General features: G+C 42.1%; 1 protein-coding gene across 12 annotated transcripts in view; it reads left to right on the plus strand.

The window, feature by feature from the left end:
* The window catches only part of LOC138638065 (latent-transforming growth factor beta-binding protein 4-like), a 385,781-nt gene that overhangs the window by 263,203 nt on the left and 100,337 nt on the right, over nucleotides 1-22,241 (plus strand). For 11 of the 12 annotated variants that reach the window (XM_069727038.1, XM_069727040.1, XM_069727039.1 and 8 more), the window contains 3 exons: nucleotides 11,397-11,516; nucleotides 15,415-15,534; nucleotides 16,752-16,871. In XM_069727038.1, coding sequence (XP_069583139.1) covers nucleotides 11,397-11,516; nucleotides 15,415-15,534; nucleotides 16,752-16,871 — 360 coding nt within the window. The remainder of the gene's footprint in view (nucleotides 1-11,396; nucleotides 11,517-15,414; nucleotides 15,535-16,751; nucleotides 16,872-22,241) is intronic. The other variant, XM_069727046.1, reaches the window with a different exon arrangement.

Raw genomic sequence — 22,241 nt, forward strand, 5'->3', positions numbered from 1 at the left:
GTGGATCATCCTCCTCTGCTTCAGAGCTACTGCCAGCGGCACTCTGATCCCCCAATGGCTGCCAAACTGGGTCAACAACTGGGTCATCTATCACCTCCTCTTCAATCTCATGTGCACCTTCCTCTGTGTCACCGTGTAAGGTGCTATAGCGTTCGTGACAGGGCACCATAGTCTCATCAGGGTCAGTTTCTGGCTCAGTACACTGCGAGGGCAATGTAGTGATCTGTGTCAATGGAACAACATAATAATCTAGCTGTGGCTGTGCATCTGTGCACTCCATGTCCGATTCATCTTGTAATGGGTTGTTAACTATTTCCCTTTCTACCTCTGGCATGGTATGTGTAAAGAGCTCCATGGAGTAAACTGTAGTGTCGCCTGCCCCATCCTTCACTTTTGCTTTGGGTGAAGGACACAAGGAAGCGACTTGTTCCTGACCAGGAGCATCCACTGATGACTCACTGCTTTTATATTTGGAACTTTCTGAAGAGGAGGCGAAAGAGCTAGAGGCTGAGTCAGCAAGGAAAGCCAAAACTTTTTCTTGCTGCTCCGGCTTTATTAGCGGTTTTCCTACTCCCAGACAAGGGAGCCTTCGAGGCCTTGTGTAGCCAGATGATGACTCTGGCTCAACACCTCTAGCCTTAGGTGCTATTTTGCTTTTCCCACTACCACCAGATGCTGCACCACCACCACCACCATCAGTACCAGCTGGCAACGACCGCCAACGGCCACTTCCACCAGTCTTCCTCATTTTTGGGAAGATGTAACCAAAAAACAACCATTATATGCTACTGAAAAACAAGGAAGAATGTGTATATAAACTTGTTGTCAATTTAAATCTCCCTTTTTTGTGGGGAGACTGCAGCAAAAAACAGGCCCTATGTATTACACTACACAATGTAAGTTGTAGAAGAGTGGCTGGCAGATATACGACAAACAGAACTGACGTAGATCCACTCAGTGGCAATTTAAATCTCCCTTTTTTTGGGGGGAGACTGCAGCAAATAACAGGCCCTGTGTATTACACAACACAATATAAGTCGTAGAATGTGACTGGCAGATATACGACAAACAGAACTGACATAGATCCACTTAGTGGCAATTTAAATCTCCCTTTTTTGGTGGGGAGACTGCAGCAAAAAACAGGCCCTGTGTATTACACTACACAATGTGCAAGGCAGAACGTGGCTGGCAGATATACGACAATCAGAACTGACGAAGATCCACTTAGTGGCAATTTAAATCTCCCTTTTTTGGGGGGAGACTGCAGCAAAAATAAAGGCCCTGTGTATTACACTACACAATGTACAAGGCAGAACGTGGCTGGCAGATATTCGACAAACAGAAGTGACGTAGATCCACTTAGTGGCAATTTAAATCTCCCTTTTTGGGGGGAGACTGCAGCCAAAAACAGGCCCTGTGTATAACACTACACAATGTAAGTTGTGGATTGTGGCTGGCAGATATACGACAAACAGAACTGACGTAGATCCACTTAGTGGTAATTTAAATCTCCCATTTTTGGGGGGGAGACTGCAGCAAAAAAACAGGCCTTGTGTATTACACTACACAATGTACAAGGTAGAACGTAGCTGGCAGATATACAACAAACAGAACTGATGTAGATCCACTTAGTGGCAATTTAAATTTCCCATTTTGGCGGGAGACTGCAGCCAAAAACAGGCCCTGTGTATAACACTACACAATGTAAGTTGTAGAACTTGGCTGGCAGGTGTACGACAAACAGAACTGACGTAGATCCACTCAGTGGCAATTTAAATCTCCCTTTTTTGGGGGGTGACTGCAGCAAAAAAAAAACAGGCCCTGTCTATTACACTACACTATGTACAAGGTAGAATGTGGCTGGCAGATATACAGATCCTTCTCAAAAAATTAGCATATAGTGTTAAAGTTCATTATTTACCATAATGTAATGATTACAATTAAACTTTCATATATTATAGATTCATTATCCACCAACTGAAATTTGTCAGGTCTTTTATTGTTTTAATACTGATGATTTTGGCATACAACTCCTGATAACCCAAAAAACCTGTCTCAATAAATTAGCATATCAAGAAAAGGTTCTCTAAACGACCTATTACCCTAATCTTCTGAATCAACTAATTAACTCTAAACACATGCAAAAGATACCTGAGGCTTTTATAAACTCCCTGCCTGGTTCATTACTCAAAACCCCCATCATGGGTAAGACTAGCGACCTGACAGATGTCAAGAAGGCCATCATTGACACCCTCAAGCAAGAGGGTAAGACCCAGAAAGAAATTTCTCAACAAATAGGCTGTTCCCAGAGTGCTGTATCAAGGCACCTCAATGGTAAGTCTGTTGGAAGGAAACAATGTGGCAGAAAATGCTGTACAACGAGAAGAGGAGACCGGACCCTGAGGAAGATTGTGGAGAAGGACCGATTCCAGACCTTGGGGAACCTGAGAAAGCAGTGGACTGAGTCTGGTGTGGAAACATCCAGAGCCACCGTGCACAGGCGTGTGCAGGAAATGGGCTACAGGTGCCGCATTCCCCAGGTAAAGCCACTTTTGAACCATAAACAGCAGCAGAAGCGCCTGACCTGGGCTACAGAGAAGCAGCACTGGACTGTTGCTAAGTGGTCCCAAGTACTTTTTTCTGATGAAAGCAAATTTTGCATGTCATTCGGAAATCAAGGTGCCAGAGTCTGGAGGAAGACTGGGGAGAAGGAAATGCCAAAATGCCTGAAGTCCAGTGTCAAGTACCCACAGTCAGTGATGGTGTGGGGTGCCATGTCAGCTGCTGGTGTTGGTCCACTGTGTTTCATCAAGGGCAGGGTCAATGCAGCTAGCTATCAGGAGATTTTGGAGCACTTCATGCTTCCATCGGCTGAAATGCTTTATGGAGATGAAGATTTCATTTTTCAGCACGACCTGGCACCTGCTCACAGTGCCAAAACCACTGGTAAATGGTTTACTGACCATTGTATTACTGTGCTCAATTGGCCTGCCAACTCTCCTGACCTGAACCCCATAGAGAATCTGTGGGATATTGTGAAGAGAAAGTTGAAAGACGCAAGACCCAACACTCTGGATGAGCTTAAGGCCACTATTGAAGCATCCTGGACCTCCATAACATCTCAGCAGTGTCACAGGCTGATTGCCTCCATGCCACGCCGCATTGAAGCAGTCATTTCTGCCAAAGGATTCCCGACCAAGTATTGAGTGCATAACTGAACATTATTATTTAATGTTTTTTTTGTTTGTTATTAAAAAACACTTTTATTTGATTGGATGGGTGAAATATGCTAATTTATTGAGACAGGTTTTTTGGTTTATCAGGAGTTGTATGCCAAAATCATCAGTATTAAAACAATAAAAGACCTGACAAATTTCAGTTGGTGGATAATGAATCTATAATATATGAAAGTTTAATTGTAATCATTACATTATGGTAAATAATGAACTTTAACACTATATGCTAATTTTTTGAGAAGGACCTGTACAACAAACAGAACTGACATAGATCCACTTAGTGGCAATTTAAATCTCCCTTTTTTCGGGGGGAGACTGCAGCAAAAAACAGGCCCTGTGTATTACACAGCGCAATGTACAAGGTAGAACGTAGCTGGCAGATATACAACAAACAGAACTGACGTAGATCCACTTAGTGGCAATTTAAATCTCCCTTTTTGGGGGGAGACTGCAGCAAAAAACAGGCCCTGTGTATTACACAACACAATATACAAGGCAGCACGCGGCTGGCAGATACATGAAAAAATACAAGGACTGGAGTACAATTTCAATCTCCCTACAATGATCTCAGGACAAGTATGGCAGCAATAAAAAGGACTGCTTCACACAAAAGTTTGGACAGCGGCGTACAAACAGCAATGCAGCTATCAGGGAGCCTTATAAGGCAGCCTAATAAGCTACAGAGTTGATGCACAAAAATATAGCCTCCACTGTCCCTGCAAAGAAAAGGTGGTGTTGGACAGTGGAAATCGCTACAGCACAAGTGGTTTGGGGGTTAATCTTCCCTCCCTAACGATACCCCTGCTTCTGGTGAAGCTGCAGCAACCACTCCCTATGCTGAGATCGGCAGAAGTAAGATGGTGGTCGGCGTGCACGCCCCTTTATAGGCCCTGTGACACAGCAGAAAGCAAGCCAATCACTGTCATGCCCTTCTCTAAGATGGTGGGGACCGAGACCTATGTCATCACGCTGCCCACATTCTGCGTCCTCCTTCATTGGTTGAAAAATGGCGCTGAAAGCGTCATACAAAACGCAACTTTGGTGTGAAGATCGACTACCTCATGGCCGATCCCACACTGGGATCAGGTCGGGTTTCATGAAACCCGACTTTTCCGAAAGTCGGCGATTTTTGAAATTGTGGTCATCACCTGAGAGCCTGTGTCCAGTAAAGCATTCATCGGGATTACGTCGATCACAATGGGGAGGACCGGTCGTCCACCGACGTACTTTGTTCACCAGTTTTGTGGGCCTGGTCGTCCTACTCCTGGGGGTTGGCCCTCTGCCCCAGGGGTCGCTAGTTTAAATGGCAGAACCTTGCGATGTGTCCTGCATGATTGCAGCGGCAACAGATGGGTCATCCGTCCTGATGATAGCAGTCATTGTCTCTTCCTCTGATCGGTGGGATCCTCTTCTGTTGTTGCCAGGGGATGTCATCTGGACTGGTAGCCAGCTGGATTTTCTCATTTGGGGATTGCTGCAGGGACTGCACAGTTTTGGCTAGAGCAGCTATGCTTTTAGTCAATTCCTGGACCTGGAGCGGCAGTCCTGCGGATGGGTCATCATCCGGGATCTGTACATCAGCCTCAACGGGGACATGAGGAAAAGGTGCCACCTCCTGGTGGTGCATGAGGACTGGACGCCTGGAGGCATTGTGCGGCTGGGTTGTGGTTCATGCAGCACCCGTATGGCCCTGTTCTTAAAATGTGCAAAGTCCAGGTCAGGGTTTTGCAAGGGCAGGATGCGCAGCTGTGTCCTGTGGGTGCTGGACTGGAGTCCCTCAATGAGATGGAGATTAATAATAATAATGATAATAATTTTTATTTATATAGCGCCAACAAATTCCGCAGCACTTTACAATTAAGCGGGGACATGTACAGACAATAAATTCAGTACAAGTTAAGACAATTTAAACAGTGACATTAGGGGTGAGGTCCCTGCTGGCAAGCTTACAATCTACAAGGAAATGGGGGGACACAATAGGTGAAAAGTGCTTGTTATTTCAGGTCTGGCAATTATAATAAATAGGGATTTTCATATAAAGCTGCATGATCCGGTCATCAGCCCGTGTGTTTAAGTGCAATAGTCAAGTATCAAGTGCAGTTATCGTGTGCATGGAGGGTGTGGAGACAGATGAATAGTAGGGTGCAGATTCACATGCAGATAATATTTGGAAGGAGGGAACAAGACAAAGTTAGTTTACTGAGTGGTTGATTTGGTAGGCTTGAGATTAAAGGGATAGTCCCATATGTTATCCTGTGCTCTTTGTTTGCACTGGAAAAACCTAATTTTGATTTCAGCATCGGTGCGGGTGTCAAAAGTGGTTTTAAGTTTGGCAAATATCTGCTTAATAGTTCCTTTTTTCATATCCGGCCAAGATTTCACTTCTCTTTGGGCTGCGCCAATTAATTGACCAGTTCGAATGTTGACCTTTTGATGTTCTGTCAGGGGATATACTTCAAATAAGCTGCATAGCCTTTCTTTAAAGTCACTCAACGTATGGTACTCCCCTGAGTATTGTGGCAGCCAGACCGCTCATATTATATAGGGCCTGGATAGCGGCATTATAGGAGCTGTTACTGCGGCGGGATCCAGTCGGTTTGCAGGATCTGCGGGCACCACGGGGTCTGGGGGCATCATAGGGCCTGCGGCTGGGTCCACCATGGGGCCTGGGGGCATCATGTGGCCTGTGGCTGCGACCGCCGCCAGTTCTCCTCCTGGGTCGGACATGTCCTTTCCCCCGTGCTAACCTTGCAGAGGCCTGACATCTCTCCTCCGGAGTCTGCAGCAGTTCATTCTGCGTGCGGTCAGGTGCTTCTCCTAGTCCTCCTTCCAGGGCTCCCAGTGTCCTCACTTGCGGCTCTCCTGCATGACACCCACTTCCTCTTCTCACTCTTTTTGCAGGCTCTGCCCATGAAGGTACGCCTCCTTCTTCCCCTTATGGTCCACACGGAGCAGCAATGGCGGCTTAGAGGCCAATTGTCACAGTCTCTGGAACACAATATCTGGCAATGCCAGGGCACGAAATCCTGTTTGTGACACCATGTTGAGTCGCCCACCAGGGCCTGGGGGTACTCGGTACCAAGGCCAGTCGCAATTAAAGGGGTGGTCACGGTTGCAGCGACCCGGTCCATGGCCCTGGGCAAGGGGAAAGGTCTTTTAAGGTAGTTGCAGGATTAAAGTTTGTATTCATGATGTCACCTGTGGTTCTCAGTCAGAGGGGACCGATGCTGCTTAAAGAGCTCCTCTGGGGCGATGTTACTGCAGCAAAGATGGTGACACTTCCAACAGGTGTAGCGGGGTCCCCAGGGCTCCCGGAGTGTTTGGCAGGGATGGTGAATGTCGGCAAATAAATGGAGGACACAGGATTGCAGTCTTTACCTGGTTTACTGATTTGCAGTCAGCCTCGGTCCAGGGTACCGGCAACAGGTGTTGATTGAGTCCAGGCAGTCTGAAGACAAGAGGGAATCCCTTTGCCAGGTCAGTTTGGGAGCCTTCCACTTTGCGCTGATTGCTAGTCCCTTACTGCCTGTTGTGTCCTGACAAGGTCCCCGGTTATTCTCTGTCCTGGGACAGTCCCTGCATGGTAGGCAGCTTGAGCCGTTCCCTTGGGGTCTCTGTACATGGTAACTTGGGGCTCTAATTGTTGCTGTACCTCAGGTATTATGTGGACAAGTCACTTTTAGCTTCCTGCCCTCCGGTTCTGCTGTGGGACTTGCAGTTCCACACAGCCTCGGGCTCCAGGTGCCCGATTTCTGCGTACTGCTTAGAGGGGCCCAATCGCAGTCCTCTAGTTCTTAGGTCCTTCTGTGCTCTTCCACTGTCTGCTACCAACTGTCTAACTCCTCCAGACCAGGATGTATATAGGGAAGCTCCCCTTAAACCGGGTTTAGAGCTCCCCCTTCTGGCCTGGAGTCAGAAAGTGTTGCATGAAAGGTTATCTGACAAAGGGATCCCTCCTGTCTCCTGGCATGGCATTACCCTCCCGGAGAGGAAGGCAATACCACTGTGGTACCCCAACTCCTGGGGTGCCACACTTGTACAGAGATGTAGATTTTTTGTTACTTAAAGCATGACTGAATAAACAATGTATGTAGATTAATACATTGTTATTATTGCATCTACCTCTTGTTAACCCATTCCTGACATATGACATATATGTCAGCAATATGTGGTAATAATAGAAGTTAGTAACTCATGTTATGGCCTTTTCACAGATGTAGCATCTTTTTTTATTTTCCCGAATCCGAATAATTCACTATTCTTCACTCGAAGAATAAAGTCGCCCAGTCACTTATACTGCACGAGGAATGGAGTAAAAAAACACATAAAATCAATTCTTCAACTGCTGTTGATTTTTTCATTCTACCTCGCAAAAATCGCAGTAAGGCTTGGTGCACATATATCTTGCACTCTTCACTGAGCGCTTACACGGGGTTTCCGTGTAAATCTCTGAAATACGTGATTCAGACAGAACCCCTCAGCAGAAGATTCCCGTCTGACCTGTGATACAGTGGTGTCCATCTTTATAGGATTTTTTAGGACTGCATAAAAGGGCCGTCGGCCACAGTTTTGTGCACTTCTGAAAAGAAGGACACCGTTAAACAGAGGCCAGACGGAGTCCAGAGTAACTCTGCTGCCTCAATATAGTGAATGGATCCATTGGGGGTTTCATCTGAATCACGTCACTCAGAGATTTAGATGGAAATCCCAAAGTGAATGCTCAGCATTGAGCGCTGGATAAATGTGATCCCAAACTTTATGTAAAATGTTCCCAATAAAAGCTTCAACTCAATCCACAAAAAAGCAAGTCCCTTCTCAAATCTGTCATCTGTTAATGGAACTCTAGGGGGATTCCATTCCACGTTACTGGTAGTACAAAGGCTCTGGAAACGTGAAATTGCTCCATAACCCTCCAAAAGAAATTCTGCAAATTCTCTGCTCCCAAATCCAAATGCCCCCCTCCCCTCTGAGTTCCACAGTTTACCTAAACCACATATTGTGTCCACATGTTTACATTTCTGAAGCGATGAGAACCTGCCTAATTTAAGGTTGCATGTCTCCAGAAACACGGGCTGGGCATAGCGTACTGATCACTACAACGCAGTTTGCAATTTTCACTCGGCAACATTCATTGCTGCTTGCTTCTGGAAAATATCCATGGAGTCAAAATTGTCACTACAACTGTAGATTAATTCTCAAAGGGGTATAATTTCCAAAATGGGGTCACTTGAGGGGGATTCTGCTGTTCTAGCAGATATGGGCTCTATATATGGAGTCTGCAAACTGTTCTAGGAAAATCTGCGCTCCAGGTGGCAAATAGTGCTCCGCTCCTCCATAATCTCTACATATGGTTAAGTAGTACTGTACAGCCACATATGGGGTATTGCCACATACAGTAGAAATTGTGGGCCAAATTATGATGACATTTTTACCAATTTTTTGTGTGAAAATGTAAAATCTGCATGTAGGATATTGGCGCACTCAGGAAAAAATGGACCTCAGTTTGTTGTAAAAAAATTTCCTATTAGCCCTTAGAAAAATTATTAACTTGGGGCTTAAACAACATTTTGGTGGTAAAAATGTAATTTATTCTTTCTTCACTGCTCAATCATATAAAATTCTGTGAGGCACACGTGGTGTCAAAATGATCACTGCACCCCTAGATGAATTCATTGGGGAGTGTAGTTTGGAAAATTTTTCACATATAGGGGTTTCTGCTGTTCTGACACCTCAGGGGCTCTGCCAATGTAACATGGCATCCTCTAACCATTCCAGCAAAATCTGAACTTCAATATGAGCTTTGCATTGAGCCTCAAAAGTACAGGGTTGGCCATTTATATGGATACACCTAAATAAAACGGGAATGGTTGGTGATATCAGCTTCCTATTTGTGGCACATTAGTATATGGGAGGGGGAAAATTTTGATGTGCCACATGACCCTCTTCCCATTGGAAATAATAAAGTTGGATCCAAAATGGCTTACTTCAAAATGGCCACCATGGTCACCACCCATCTTAAAAAGTTTTCCTCCTCCCATATACTAATGTGCTACAAACAGGAAGTTGATATCACCAACCATTCCCATTTTATTTAGGTGTATCCATATAATTGGCCCACCCTGTAGTATTCCCCCACATATGGGATATCTGCATGCTCAGGAGAAATTGCACAACAAATTGTAGGGTGCAATTTCTCCTGTTACCCTTGAGAAAATGCAAAATTTGAGGTCCAAATAATTTTTTTTGTGGGGAAAATGTGATTTTTTTTATTTTCACGGCTCAATGTTGTAAACTTCTGTGAAGCACTTGGGGGTTTAAGGTGTTCACAACACATCTAAATACATTCCTTGAGTGGTCTAGTTTCAAAACTGCGGTCAATTGTGGGGAGTTTACACTTTTTAGGCACATCAGGGGCTCTCCAAGTAGGACATGAAGTCTGCTAATGATTCCAGGAAATTTTACTTTCAAAAAGTCAAATGACGCTCCTTCCTTTCCGAGCTCTGCCGTGCACCGAAACAGTAGTTTTATCCATTATTATCCATCCTGTAGAATGTAAGCCCACAAGGGCAGGGTCCTCTTCCCTCTGTACCAGTCTGTCATTGTTAGCTTTGTTTACTGTAAGTGATATTTTTATTTTGATGCAACCCCTTCTCATGTACAGCACCATGGAATTAATGGTGCTATATAAATAAATAATAATAATAATTATATTGGGTATGAGCGTACTCAGGAGAAATTTTGTATCAAATTGTATGGCACAATTTCTCCTGTTACCCTTATGAAAATGCAAAATTTGGGGTTAAACACATATTTCTGGGGAAAATGTGATTTTTTTTTTCATTATTTTCACGGCTCAATGGTATAAACTTCTGTGAAGTACCTGGGCTTTCAATGTGCTTACCACACATCTAGAGCAGTTCGCTGAGGGAACTAGTTTCCGAAATTGTGTCACTTGTGGGGGAATTTTCACTGTTTAGGCACCTCAGAGACTCTTCAAATGCGACATAGAGTCAGCCAATTGTTACATAGTAACATAGTAACATAGTTAGTAAGGCCGAAAAAAGACATTTGTCCATCCAGTTCAGCCTATATTCCATCATAATAAATCCCCAGATCTACGTCCTTCTACAGAACCTAATAATTGTATGATACAATATTGTTCTGCTCCAGGAAGACATCCAGGCCTCTCTTGAACCCCTCGACTGAGTTCGCCATCACCACCTCCTCAGGCAAGCAATTCCAGATTCTCACTGCCCTAACAGTAAAGAATCCTCTTCTATGTTGGTGGAAAAACCTTCTCACCTCCAGACACAAAGAATTTGTTCCAGCAAATTTTGCATTCAAAAAGTTTTCCCCCTCATGTGGGGTATTGACATGCTCAGGAGAAACTGCATAACAATTTTTTGGGGTCCATTTCTTCCTGTTACCCTTGTCAAAATTAAAAAAATTGTATCTGAAGTAATTTTTTTGTGAAAAAAAGTGAAATGTGCATTTTTTTCATATTCCAAAAATTCTTGTGAAACACCTGAAGGGATAATAAACTTCTTGAATGTGGTTTTCAGCACCTTGAGGGGTGCAGTTTTTAGAATGGTGTAACTTTGGGGTATGTCACATAGACCCCTCAAAGTCACTTCAAATGTGAGTTGGTCCCTAAAAAAATGGTTTTGTAAATTTTGTTGGAAAAATAGAAATCTCTTGTCGAATTTTAACGCTTATAACTTCCTAAAAAAATTATTTTGTTGCAAAAATTGTGCTGATTTAAAGTCGACATGTGGGAAATGTTAGTTATTAACTATTTTGTGTGACACATAAGAGTATAAGGATTTAAGGTATGAAAATTGCAAACTTTTCCAAATTTTTTACGAATTTCCATTTTTTCCACTCTATCATGGAGTACAATATGTCAAGAAAAAAATAATCTCAGAATCAGTGGGATACATTGAAGTGTTCAGCAGGAGAGCTTAGCACACCTTCCCACCTTGTAATTTTTCATTTGTCTCCACACCCTTTTCCTTGATTGATAGCTCTGGTTTTATTAGAGCTAAATGTGTTAATGGTTGATATTCTTATAAAACTGTAACTATTTAGATCATGTATGTAGGTAAATACATTTTTATTATGCAATCTGTCTCTTATGTTACAACTTTTTACATTGATCAGGTAACGGGACCCAATGTGATGATATTGATGAATGTGAGACCAATAATATCTGCTCACCTGATGCCACCTGCAGTAACACAATAGGAAATTACACCTGTGCCTGTAATGTTGGATTCTGGGGTGAGTTCTGACTTGTCATTCATTCCTGTTTTTACTTTTTTTAATCAATGTCTAATTGTAATATTTTTCGATACAATCGGGCCAAAGCCAAAAAAGTAAACTATGCATAAATTTAGCAATCTGTTTGAAATTTAAGGTATTCTTAATAACCCTTTTCACTCACAGAATGTAAAAGCCATTCTATGTCCTATGTAGAATGTGGGTGCATGGAGGGGACAAAGGACCTGATCCCGATCCACACACGGTGGTTTCTGGCTCTCTTATACCACCGACTTCTTCCACTAACAGCAGCGTCCAGTGCGACCTTAAGTGTCTGCTGTTTATCTCCTTATACTCTGCCATTTGTGACAACAGTAGTGATAAGCGAGTATAAAAACGAAATCTCCGAGCACTAACAAATACTCGGAGACCACCCGAGCGTGCTCGGGAAAACACAAGCAACGAGTATACTCGTCACTAGACAACAGCAGTTAAATCGCCCAATTCTGTCATCCAGGCATCCATTCAAGTGTCCATCAGAATGCCTGTGACATGTTGACATGCTTTTGGGCTGTTGATGGGTTGCCATTGTGATTGGAGATATATTGGAGACTCCCTTTGTAGCCATCTTGGTAGGTCTGAAAAGCCCTGTTGCAGGCTGTGTCTCATCATCATTTTCACTAAAATATATCACAGTAGGCCGGTTTCACACGTCAGTGGCTCCGGTACGTGAGGTGACAGTTTCCCCACGTACCGGAGACACTGACTCGCGTAGACACATTAAAATAAATGTGTCTCTGCACATGTCAGCGTGTTTTCACGGACCGTGTGTCCGTTTGCAAAACACGGAGACATGTCAGTGTTCGTGGGAGCGCACGGATCACACGGACCCATTAAAGTCAATGGGTCCGTGTAAACACGTACCGCACACAGATGCTGTCTGTGTGCCATCCTTGTGCTGTCCGTGTGCGTTTTTCCTGTCATAGGGTTAAAATTGTAAAAATTGTTGCAATACACGGACACGGACAGCACACGGACAGCACACGAACCCTAAAAACGTACTCACGGACATCACATGGATCCCACACGGATGGCCTACGTGAGCACACGGACACACGGACACGGATAACTCCTGTACCATTTTCTCTGGTACTGGAATTATCTGGACGTGTGAGACTGGCCGTATATGGTACTAGCAAGCAAGATGATTCAAGTCTCCTGAGGTGGTGAAAAATAAAGGGAAAAACGAAATCACCTGTTTTTCACCTTCAGAAATGAAGAAATGCACAAAAAACATATTCAGTATATTTTCTTCCAAAAAAAAAAAGATTTATCATAGTCTAATCCTATCCTGTGTGATAGTCTGCTGAGCTGTATATCTAATCCTATCCTGTGTGATAGTCTGCTGAGCTGTGTATCTAATCCTATCCTGTGTGATAGTCTGCTGAGCAGTGTATGTAATCCTATCCTGTGTGATATTGTCTGCTGAGCTGTGTATCTAATCCTATCCTGTGTGAAACTGTCTGATGACCTGTGTATCTAATCCTATCTTGTGTAATAGTCTGCTGAGCTGTGTATCTAATCCTTTCCTGTGTAATAGTCTGCTGAGCTGTGTATCTAATCCTTTCCTGTGTAATAGTCTGCTGAGCTGTGTATCTAATCCTTTCCTGTGTAATAGTCTGCTGAGCTGTGTATCTAATCCTATCATGTGTAATAGTCTGCTGAGCCGTGTATGTAATCATATCCTGTGTGATACTGTCTGCTGAGCTGTGTATCTAATCCTATCCTGTGTGATACTGTCTGCTGAGCTGTGTATCTAATCCTATCTTGTTTGATACTGTCCGCTGAGTCGACGGGGCTATGTGGATTGATTGTTCTGTATTTTCATGACTATGAAAATTGTAAATTCACACTAAAGGCATCAAAACTATGAATTTCCCATGACTACCCCTTGAAGCTCATCAAGAGAATGCCAAGAGTGCGCAAAGCAGTCATCAAAACAAAACGTGGCTACCTTGAAGAACCTAGAATATAAGACATAATTTCAGTTGTTTGACACTTTTTTGTTAACTATATAATTCCACATGTGTTAATTCCTAGCTATGATGCCTTCAGTGTGAATGTACAATTTTCATAGTCATGAAATAAATAAATATATATATATATATATATATATATATCAGCACAAAGTGACAAGAATTTATGACGTGTAAAGAGAATGAAAGATTGTTTGGCAATAGCCATGTGGGGGACCTAGCTAGCATGTGGAAGAAGGTGGTCTGGTCATATGAAGCTAAAGTAGAACTTTAGGGCTAACACTGCACATCACCCTGAAAACACCATCACCACCATCATGCTGATCAGAGTTGATGGGAAGATAGACAGAGCTAAATACAGGGCTATCCTGGAGGAACACTTATTAGAGGATGCAAAAGACTTAAGACTGGGGCGTAGGTTCACCTTCCAGCAGCATGACGACCATGATGACCATTACCCAGGCAAAGCACATACCGTACCTAAATCCCATTGACATTCTTGAAGACTTGAAAGCTGCTGCTCACAGATTCTCTCCATACAATCTACCACACTTTGGACTGAAACGTCGCACATGGGCCAATAAAATACTCGTATTTTTTCTACTGGAGTGCTGCCTTCATCTTTCTGGACAATACAATCTACCTGAGCTAGATCTAGTTTCCAAAGAAGGGGCAAAAACTTCAGCCCCAAGATGTGCAAAGCTGGCAGAGACATACCCCAAAAGATTTGTAGCAGTAATTGTAGTGAAAGGCGGTTCTACAAAGTATTGACTAATGGGGGCTGAATACAAACGCACATTACAATTTTCAATTTAATATATTTTTAAATCTTTAGAAAACCATGTGTTATGTCCTTTATACTTCACAAATATTTGCTACTTTCCGTTGGCATATAGCATAAAATTCCAATAGAAAAATATTAAAATTTGGTTAACTGAAAAAACAGTAACAAATAGCAAGGTACAGCTAGATGACAGATTATCTACTGGCTAACATAGTACAAAGATATGTTTTTCATGTATAAAATAACAATAAAATACATTTAAATTGTGGGGGTAACATGAAAAAACGTGGAAATGGGTATGGGGTATAAATACTTTTCAAGGCATTGTATATCCCAAAATGATACTATTAAGGGTATGTGCACACGTATTGTGGAGGACTGCAGATTTTTCCGCAGCGGATTTTGGAAAACCGTAGTGCAAAACTGCTGCGGTTTTTACTGCAGATTTATCGCGGTTTCTATTGCGAATTCCGCTGCGGTTTTACACCTGCAGTTTTCTATTGGAGCAGGTGTAAACCGGCAGCGGAATCCGCACAAAGAATTGACATGCTGCGGATTGTAAACCGCTGCGTTTCCGCACGTTTTTTCCGCAGCATGTGCACTGCTGATTTCATTACCCATAGGTTTACATTGTACTGTAAACGCATGGGAAACCGCTGCGGACCCGCAGCTGCGGAAACACTGCGGATCCGCAGCATGTGCACATACCCTAAAACTTCCAATTTTACTAAGAAACTCAACTATATAAATTTGGTTTGTATTGACTTGATAAATCATTTTGCTTAGCCATCTCCACTGCTGAGTGAATACAATAAAAGCAAAACAAAAAAACTAATAGCAGAAAAACCTAAATTAGACATTTTATGACACTTGGTATTTTTTACGCAAATGAATGAAGTAATTAAAAACTGTACCTCGTTCAAGAGAAAAAAAAAGCTCTTCAGTGGTCAGAAAAAATGTGATTCTTCGAAACAGAAGAGGAAAAGGGTGTAAAAACAAAAATGAATTGTGGCAGGAGGAGTTAAAGGTAACTTTCATTTTGAGTGTCTTCAGTATTTTGAGTTAATCGTTTTACTTTTTCCATTGCTTTCTTTCCTAGGTGATGGATATGACTGTGAGCCACTGACATCATGTAAGGATGATGGTGATTGTTCTCCTGGTGCAACGTGTAGTAATAGAACAGGAATCATCTTATGCACATGTAGTGATGGATACCAAGGTAATCACTTATCACTGTAGATGTCTGTATATTCAGCCATTCACTGGACTCCATCTATAGTCTATCAATAAGAACACCTGGTATCTTAGAAACATCAGGAATATTCAGAATGTGAATTACATATTAATTAATTGACTTTAGCTAAAATTGTTATTACTCTCATTACATGGTTTCTTCAGTACCTGGACATCCCCTCTATAAATAAGTTGTGATTGTTGTAAAATATAATAACATATACTCATCTCCTGCACTGACGCCATTCCAGAGATGTCAGTGCACTATCTATTGGGGCTCGCATGACATTGTGGGACAAGGGACAGCGCAGAAACCCAATTCTGGTTGTTGATTGGCTTCGGGTCTCACGTGACATAGCAATGTCATGGAAACCCCGAGAGTGATGGCGCTGATATCGCTGGTATGGCGCCTGTGCAGGAGATGAGTATATGTTAGCTTTATTTTATAGCTGCATTTGTAACAAAAGCTGGAAAGATAGTGAGCGCAATAGGGTCTTATCTGGGTTACAATGAGGAACAGAGTCAGAGAAAAATGTGTGAAAGCACAACCTCTGTGTTAAATTGAAAATCTAGGTTGCTGCTGCAACTTCAGTGGGTTGTAGACACCACCTCATGCTACTGTACAGTGCCTATAGAGGTGAAAGAAATTACAAAATGCAAAAATAAACAAAACCGCAGACAAAAAGGATGAGAACAGAGAAATGGTCTGTGGTTCTGCCCTACAGAACCACTACTTTATAATGGTTGTCTTGCTAATTACTTATCATTTCTACTGTTGTCTATTCCATTTGCACAACAGCAGGAGAAATTGATTCACAATCGGTGTTGCTTCATAACTGGACAGGTTGTTTTCCCAGAAGTCTGACTTGGAGTTACATTGTGTTGTTTAAGTGTTCCCCTTGTTTTTTTTCAGCAATATAGCTTTATTTTTTATTTTAAAAAGTGGATGTCTGGGTACTGGACTATCCCTTTAATATAAGGTCGTGTAAATATTTTCTTGTTTGTGTAGAATGTCCTATCATTAGTACAATCTCATAGACTTTGACTGCAGTTTGTCCTATAGAATTTAGGGACATTAATACTTTATGTCCCTATTGTAAAACATATTGTAAAACATATTGTAAAACATATTGTAAAACAAGTGTGGATGAGCTCTTAATCACAGGCTTTAGTAATAAGTCATCATTTCTGTGTTGTGATCAGGTAACGGGTCATATTGTGCTGATATTGATGAATGTGGAGGAAAGAACAAGTGTTCAGCTGATGCCACCTGTACCAACACAGTGGGAAGTTATATCTGTACATGTAATGCTGGATACACAGGTAAGGACAATACATCAGCAATATGGGAAAGTAATGGAAATTAATAGTTTATTAAAGTTTTGTGTTTGTACAGAGATATAGATTTTTTTTACTTGAAGGGTAATTGAATAAATGATATATGTAGATTAAAACGTTTTTTTATTGCATCTACCTCTGATATATCATGACAGGCAAAGCTCATGCCCACATATTTAGGAACACCTCCACATATGACAATATCAAAGTTGTATTTTATTAGCAAACCTCAAAAGATATATACATGTGAAGAACAAAACACACAATACAGTTAAAAACACGTAAAATTTGCAATTATGCAAAAAATACCTATTCATGTGTCATGCCCTAGTATAGGGGAAATGACAGCCCACAAAACATGTGTCACCCACAACAAAGATGTCAAAATGATGTTGCTGCAAAACTATAGAAGATGCAAACACTCATGGCCCCATTATGCAATATGCATGATAGTGTCAATATCACAGTACCATACAACCCAAAATAAGGTGCATAACTTTTAGTGCAATAAAATGTAGCAGTTCAAGACATCAAACACATGACAAAATAGAAAGATTATGATTGGAGCTGTGGAGAGGGGCAGGCGGAGAGGGAACTAGAAAATACAAGGACCCATCCCCAAACCAAGTAGCCACTCTTTTCCCTGAGGAAGCCACAATCTAGGCGGCGATACTTGAGGGAACCTATCCCACATCTTGCCTCCTCACTTCTCATGACCTCATGCAATTTTTTTAGACTGTGGGTATGATAGGGTTTTTTGTCTGGGGTTTGGGTGCTTGTATTTTCTAGTTCCCTCTCCCCCTGCCCCTCTCCACAGCTCCAATCATAATCTTTCTATTTTTTGTCATGTGTTTGATGTCCTGAACTGCTAAATTTTATTGCACTAAAATTCATGCACCTTATTTTGGGTTATAAACCTATAAATTCAAAAGAGCATCATGCCCCAAAACAAATACATATAATGCACAAGACTACCATAAAAAGTCAATAAATTTTATTAAACACAAATCAATAGAAAATACATACAAAATATGAGGATAAGGTGTACGATAAAAAACAGAACACATACAAAGGGACATGCACATACATAAAGGCACAAGGTAAAGTGCATTGAATACTGTAGTTAATGATGCAGCTCGATAACACCGGATACCACCAGAAATGTACACACCGTGGCGATATACCCTGAGGCTAATCACTATATTCAGAATTCTGCAGTGTCATATAAGGCCAGTATACAGACTGACGCTTTTCCTGTCAGTTTCTCTAAACAATGGTTGCTGCTAGTGGCAGCCATTTATGTTGTGTCTACGAATACAACCGGTCCTGTTCTGTGTAATCAAAACTGACAGCATGAAATATTAATGAGTGATAAAAACAAACAATAATATTACATTAGAATAAAATAATCCATACTGTTATTGTTTGTTTTATAGACTACATCCTGCGCCCTGCTGGGCAGCAACATAATGTAGCTAATATCATAGTCACATCTGACTGATAGTGTTATCTGTGGCGCAAACATAAACTCAAGGTATGGCCCCAATCCATTAAGCCTGGCGGTTTGTGTGCCAGTCTTAAGGTACCGTTACACTAAGCGATGCTGCAGTGATATAGACAACGAGCCGATCGCTGGAGCGTCGCTGTTTAGGTCGCTAGGAGACGTCAAACACAGCAACAGCAGAACGATGCAGGAGCGATCCAGTGACGTACTTATTGTTCTCGCTGGTTGTTCGCTCCATGGAATTGTTGCTTTTCCTGTCAAACATGACGATACACGCCGACCTGACGACCAAATAAAGTTCCGGACTTCTAGCTCCGACCAGCGATGGCACAGCGGGATCCAGATCGCTGCTGCGTGTCAAACACAACGAGATCGCTATCCAGGACGCTGCAACGTCACGGATCGTTGTTGTTCTCGTTGTAAAGTTGCACAGTGTGAAGGTACCTTTAGTGACGGACATGCAGGAATAAGATGCATCTAATTTATTAAAAGGCAGGTACCACTTTTTTTTGCGCATTTTATAAGCTTTGTGATCCTCACCAGAAATGTAACTGATTAGTTTTTACAGAAAAATAGTTTTTACTAAAAAGAAAAAAAATATTGAAATCAGTGTCAGAGAGCGTGTGCCCATTTGTCACAAGTTTTTGCATTGGTTGTGCAGTCATTTTTGTGAACAAGCAAAATAATATAAAAAAAAATACAAAAGAAAATTCCCTAAAATACAGAAATTTAATGGTAACTGTCTATAATACAAAGTGTGCATGTCACAGCATGACTAATGGTGTTTGCAGCACCAGAAATGCGTGGTTGTTTCAGAATTCAAATTCAAATTCAAATGAGCTTTATTGGCAGGACTAAGTACATGTTAGCATTGCCAAAGCATATGGTAAAAATACGGGGGTGGGGGAGGGTGGGCATATAGAGGTCCAGGGAATATCAAATTCCTTTTAGAGGATAGGGGATGTTTCCAGGGTGGGGTATAGGAATATACCCCACCCTGGAAATATTAAGCCTATGGTGGACGTCATCAGGATTTTAATTATGCATCAATAGAGGTTTTACATCCATGCTGCTGGATTTCTTTAAATTGCTCCTATATAATTAAATGTCTTGGTACTGTACAGACATTTTTCGTGCTCCAGACAGGACTCAGGAATCGGATACTATGTAGTGAGCTGGATGCTTGTATTTTTATGCAACTCATCAGTAAGGGATGCCATGTCCTGGCTATATGCCATTATTTACCAGGATAGCCAAGCTCCATCTACTAGAAGTGCCATATTTCCTTCACCTTCTAATGGTTTCCATGATTAATAACACAAGTTTTTCAATAGGTAATGGGACCAACTGTTTGGATATTGATGAATGTCTGATCGGCAATATCTGCTCACCTTATGCAACCTGCACTAACACAATAGGGAGTTACACCTGTACTTGTAATTAGGATTGAGCGAAACGGGTCGAACATTTTCAAAAGTCGCCGACTTTTGGCGAAGTCGAGTTTCATGAAACCCGATCCGACCCCTGTGCGTTGTCGGCCATGCGGTATGCGACTTTCGCGCCAAAGTCGCGTTTCAATGATGCGAAAAGCGCCATTTCTCAGCCAATGAAGGTAAACGCAGAGTGTGGGCAGCGTGATGACATAGGTCCTGGTCCCCACCATCTTAGAGAAGGGCATTGCAGTGATTGGCTTGCTGTCCGCGGCGTCACAGGGGCTATAAAGGGGCGTTCCCGCCGACCGCCATCTTACTGCTGATGATCTGAGCTTAGGGAGAGGTTGCTGCCGCTTCGTCAGAAGCAGGGATAGCGTTAGGCAGGGTCCATTAACCACAAAACCGCTTGTGCTGTAGCGATTTCCACTGCCCAACACCACCTTCGGTGTGCAGGGACAGTGGAAGCTCCTTTTTTTTTTTTTTTCCCTCAGCGCTGTAGCTCATTGGGCTGCCCTAGAAGGCTCCCTGATAGCTGCATTGCTGCGTGTACGCCGCTGTGCAAACCAACTGCTTTTTTCAAAGCACAAATCCTCTTGTTCCTTCCTTTCTGCACAGCTATCTTGTTTGTTTGTCCACACTTTTTATTTAATTTGTGCATCAGTCCACTCCTTATTGCTGCCTGCCATACCTGGCTGAGATTACTGCAGAGAGATAGTAATAGAAGGACAGTTCCTTTTTTTTTTTTGTGGGAGATTAAGATTGGCATTTCTGCTAGAGTGCCATCCCTGTCTGTGTCATCTCTCACTCTGTGGGCCATAGAAAGCCTATTTATTTTTTTTGCTTGATTTGGGTTCTAAAATCTACCTGAAAAAATAACTACATCAATCAGTGGGAGAAAAATATTGGCCTCAGGGCTTGTGTGCCACTCCTGACTCCTGTGTGTGCCATCTCTCACTCAGTGGGCCATAGAAAGCCTATTATTTTTTTTTGCTTGATTTGGGTTCTAAATTCTACCTGAAAAAATCAATAAATCAATCAGTGGGAGATTAATATTGGCCTTTGGGCTTGTGTGCCAGTCCTAAGCATGCCATCTCTCTCTCTCACATAGTGGGCCATAGAAAGCCTATTTATTATTTTTTTTATTGGGTTTATAAATTTTCCCTGGAAAAAAAAAAAAAAAAGTGGGAGATTAATATTGGCCTCTGGGCTTGTGTGCCAGTCCTGAGCGTGCCATCTCTCTCACAAATAGTGTGCCATAGAAAGCATATTTAATTTTTGGTTGATTTGGGTTCTAAATTATACCTGAAAAAATCACTAAATCAATCAGTGGGAGATAAATATTGGCCTCTGGGCTTGTGTGCCACTCCTGACTCCTGTGTGCGTCATCTGTCACTCAGTGGGCCCTAGAAAGCCTATTTTTTGTTTTATTTGTTTTCTAAATTCTCCCTGAAAAAATCATTTTATTTTATTTGGTTTCTAAATTATTCCTGAAAAAATCATTTTTTTTGTATTTTTTTTTCTCTAAAGTCTCCCTGAAAAAAAAAAAAAATCAAATCAGTGGGAGATTAATATTGCCCTTTCTGCTTCTGTGCCAGTCTTGACTCCTGGGTGTGCCATCTCTCTCTCTCTCTCTCCAATTGTGGGCCATAGAAAGCCTATTAATTTTTTTGCTTGATTTGGGTTCCAAAATCTACCTGAAAAAATCACTAAATCAATCAGTGGGAGATAAATATTGGCCTCTGGGCTTGTGTGCCACTCCTGACTCCTGTGTGCGTCCTCTCTCACTCAGTGGGCCCTACAAAGCCTTTTTTTTTTTTTTGTTTTCTAAATTCTCCCTGAAACAGTCATTTCATTTTATTTGGTTTATAAATTCTTCCTTAAAAAATCTTTTTTTTTTCTTCTTTTTTTTTCTTCTAAAGTCTCCCTTTTAAAAAAAAAACAAACACAAATCAGTGGGAGATTAATATTTACATTTGCGCTTCAGTGACAGTCCTGCGTGTGTGGCATCTCATTTGTTGCCAACAACAACAGAGTGTGTAACATTGTGGCTGATTTTCGTTGTGGTCTCACCCACCTGTAAAGGGGTAGCTAAATCATACTGAAGTTATAGCTCACCGTGTAAGTTGTGTGACAGCAACAAATACCGTTAGTTTGGCAACGTTTTTAAAACAATGAGGAAGTCTGGTGGAAGAGGTCGTGGCCGGGGGCGTTCATTGTCAACTGGTAATGAGGGTAGTGGTAGTGGTGGAGCATCAGGTGGTCGTGGGAAAAAAAATATTGCACCTAAGTCTGGAGCTGTGGAGCCAGGTTCGTCGTCTGGCTACACAAGGCCTCGAACGCTCCCTTTTCTGGGAGTAGGAAAACCGCTTTTAAAGCCGGAGCAGCAAGAGCAAGTTTTGGCTTATCTTGCTGACTCAG

Source organism: Ranitomeya imitator, chromosome 5 (genome assembly GCF_032444005.1).
Source record: "Ranitomeya imitator isolate aRanImi1 chromosome 5, aRanImi1.pri, whole genome shotgun sequence".
NCBI classification, from domain to species: Eukaryota; Metazoa; Chordata; class Amphibia; order Anura; family Dendrobatidae; genus Ranitomeya; species Ranitomeya imitator.